Source organism: Eleutherodactylus coqui, chromosome 4, assembly GCF_035609145.1.
Source record: "Eleutherodactylus coqui strain aEleCoq1 chromosome 4, aEleCoq1.hap1, whole genome shotgun sequence".
NCBI classification, from domain to species: Eukaryota; Metazoa; Chordata; class Amphibia; order Anura; family Eleutherodactylidae; genus Eleutherodactylus; species Eleutherodactylus coqui.
Window position 1 is genome coordinate 130,032,018 of NC_089840.1, and position 3,414 is coordinate 130,035,431.

The following is a 3,414-nucleotide window of genomic DNA, read 5'->3' on the forward strand; positions in this document are numbered from 1 at the left end:
GGATTAGTCATATGATGTGTTCTACAGGTCCTATTAAAGGGGTTTACGACTTAGGGTGGGTTTACATGGGACAACTATCATTCAGATAGTCACTGGAAATAGTTGCTACAACAATCACTTAGCTCTGTTATTGGTTGCAGCAGCTTGCGACGACCCATATTCGGGCTGCTGCAGGCTGTAAACAATACATCATAGCGGAGACCAGGAGCGCCTGTGCTGGACACAGTGAGGAGACGTGAGGATCAGATTGTTTGTTATATTTACATGGGGGGGGGGGGGCTGCTTAGATAAAACTTGCTTACCCTCCTGGTGACTGTTGTCCCGCACTCATACGCACATCAGATTACCTCTTTTGGATCCTGATTACCTTTTATCCAGAACATTATTCCAAGGTTTCATCATTTAGCTTGATGAAGGGCTTTTTGTTGCCTGAAACGTTGCTACTGTCTTCTGGAGCTGCACAATAAAACTGTATTTGTTTGTGTCATATTTTTTTGTGGGTGCTCACTTGCTTTAATAATTGTTTGTAGTGAGTGGGGCAAGTAGCCAGAAGAGATCTTCGACATGTTCTGCCACCAATCACTGAACGACTATTGCTCCTGTGCTTTCACAGGATTCTTTCAGATTCATTCATACACAGGAGCCTCGCATGGAGCAGCATGTTAGGGAAGCAGAAATGCAGTCCAAAGCTCTCGTTCATGACTTGAAAGTCAGCCTTCCATTCTTCTGAGGTCGGTAAAATGAGTACCCAGCTTTCTGGGGGGAAGGGGGAAATAAATAAAATTACCTGAAAGCTGCAGAATTATTTGGTTCTGAACAAATAACAAGTCCCTTCCCCTGATAGTCATTTGGATTTTAGATGAGCTAAACACGAAGGAGCCCTGTTGGTGGCCATGTGCTTATGTTGTCCCATGTAAAGTTACCTTTACTGTAATGAAAAGTTAGAGAAGTATAAAAAATAAGCAATTTAATGGAAAAATAATACAGCAAAAACTTTTTATATAAAATTTAATTTAGCATACAAAATCACCTTTGGTTAAGAAATGCAAAGGTAGAGACCCAGCTAATGCTAAAAATGGAGGTGAAAAATGCCTTCTTTGGTCGGTGTTAATCTGCAAACACGTCACATAGCTCTATATATAGAAGTGTGTTTAATGACATTTCTGCTTTTAGAATGAATTTAAAATTATGTGGACAGGCAAAGACAAGCATTAAAGGGATATTCACATCTTAGATATTTATGGTATATACACAGGATATACCAAAAATGTCTGATAGATGCATGACCCAACTAAGATCTTTCTGTAACTCTCATTCACGTCTATGGGAGTTAGATAAAAACAACATAGCTCAGCGAGCTCAACTGTTTCCATAATCCCAGCCACCTCTGCTTTCAAACACAGGCTGGATGTGATGGCCAGAGATCACCTCAACTAGTGGATCAGGATTATGGGACCTCTGTTCTCTACATAGAAAGCCGGTTATAAAAGTGGGACCTGCATCAATTGAATATTTATGGCATATTCTGTAATAAATGTTTGAAATTGGAATATCCCTTTAACTGCTCTAATTGTTTTCAATGGATAATGTCATAATAACCTATGTTATTGGATTGATTAATGATTAATGATACAGCATATACATTTTATTTGTGCTCCACTGATCTTGCCTCCTGATGGGTGGCGCATATAAGTTATGACCAACGATATTCCTTATTGATATACAAGTTTGTCAGAGATTAGGGTAAAAGGGTATATTTTCCCTAGGAACATTGCCACTCTTGTTCACAGACTATGTTTGATATCACAGGCCATCCTCTCGGGTCACAAAACGTAGATTTCATTTGAAAGGATGCACTTCCTTATAAACTTGGCACATCTTACTCCAAAGTACTTAGGTTTAAAGGGGTTGTGTTGAAATGCACAACTCTTCTGAGATTGTGGGGCTTGGACGATCAACTAATCACCACATGTCCCACTCTTGGCACCACCAGCATACAACTGATCTTTGAATGACTGCCTGTTCACAGTGATCGGAGGTGAATGGCTGGAAAAGATCTTTGGCATGCTCTGTCTCCATTCATTGAACAATTATATCAGCCTTGGAACGTCCTTCAGGTACATGAAATTCTCATCTTAACAAATTCCTTCCTAAGTGTAGTACCAAAAAATCTAATAAAACACAAGGTATCGATGAAGCAGATTGTTGAAAGACTTCTGTACTTCTCAGTTTTCAGGTTTACCACACCATGTAATACCAGAAAACTGTATAGAAAATGGAAGGACAGCTGTCAAAAAGTTGAATTATAGTTGAGTTTAGAAAAAAAGTCAGTAATCTAAAGGTAGCCACATATACTAGTCGAATGCCAGGTGTGCATCTAATATGTATGGGGGTGTCCTGACTCTCCCCTGATGACAGGTGTTCTGAGAAAGAGGGGCAGGCATGTTGAATTTCAACATGCTCCAGCATTTTGTTCTTTGCAGAGATAAGTTGCCATTAAAGCTATCTGACAGTGACTTACTCCCCTCTCCCCATTCAGAACACATGCACACTTGGACAAGTCATAAACAACAATTAAATCCATTTGTTTGCAGCTGATGTCCTCTCTAATTGTATTCTGTAAAGAGCTCTTTCCAGACATGACTCACCACAGTAGAGTTTGCCTCCTAGATATCTTTGGCTCCATGATTTTACACCACCTATCTATCATGACAGCCACAGTATGCCCCATACTGGTAAGAAAATGTGCCTAATACCAATAGCAAGCTCCCAATGAAAGCCACAATGACCCGATACTAGGAACAATGCCATCAATGGCCCCTACATCAGTCACAGTGCCTCCACAAATAGCCATAATGCTGCTTCAAAGCAGTGATCCATTTACTCATTAGGGTTATAGAGATAGGGACACTGTGAACCAGTATCATATGGAATGGATTATTTAAAAAAAAAATCCTATTAGGACAACAACTGTCCATATTTATTATGAGAGCACATACAGACAGCACAGTGGGGGTGATCTGCTTATTAGCCGGAGGGATAGCTGCTATAAGGAGTGGGTCAAGCTTTGGAGGACTTGGCTCAGCAAATATGTTAGTATATTTGTGCTAGAGTGGAATGTGTGGTTGTTGATCGGTTAAGGAGGGTCATCCGGCTGTGACAACCCTTATAACCTCACTCTGGCATTTCTCATGATTATAATTACAATATGGTGCAGGTGTGCAGTGACATAATTGTCTACATACTAGTTCTCCATAACAGTGCAGAGGACATGACAGCACCACATACAATACTTAGAGGTTGCGGCAGGTTGCACTGTCCATGGTGCTGATCAGGCGCTGCTGCCCTCCAGGGTTCTGATTCGGAGCTGCTTCCGTCCATGAGGCTGATAGGACGGGGGTTGCCCATAATGCT

At 40.9% G+C, this 3,414-nt stretch overlaps 1 protein-coding gene across 1 annotated transcript in view; it reads left to right on the top strand.

The window, feature by feature from the left end:
* The first annotated feature begins 410 nt into the window (after window positions 1-410).
* The window catches only part of LOC136626529 (potassium voltage-gated channel subfamily A member 3-like), a 6,983-nt gene continuing 3,979 nt past the window's right edge, over window positions 411-3,414 (top strand). The window contains exon 1 of the mRNA XM_066601584.1: window positions 411-456. Within this exon, the coding sequence (XP_066457681.1) occupies window positions 411-456 (46 nt within the window). The remainder of the gene's footprint in view (window positions 457-3,414) is intronic.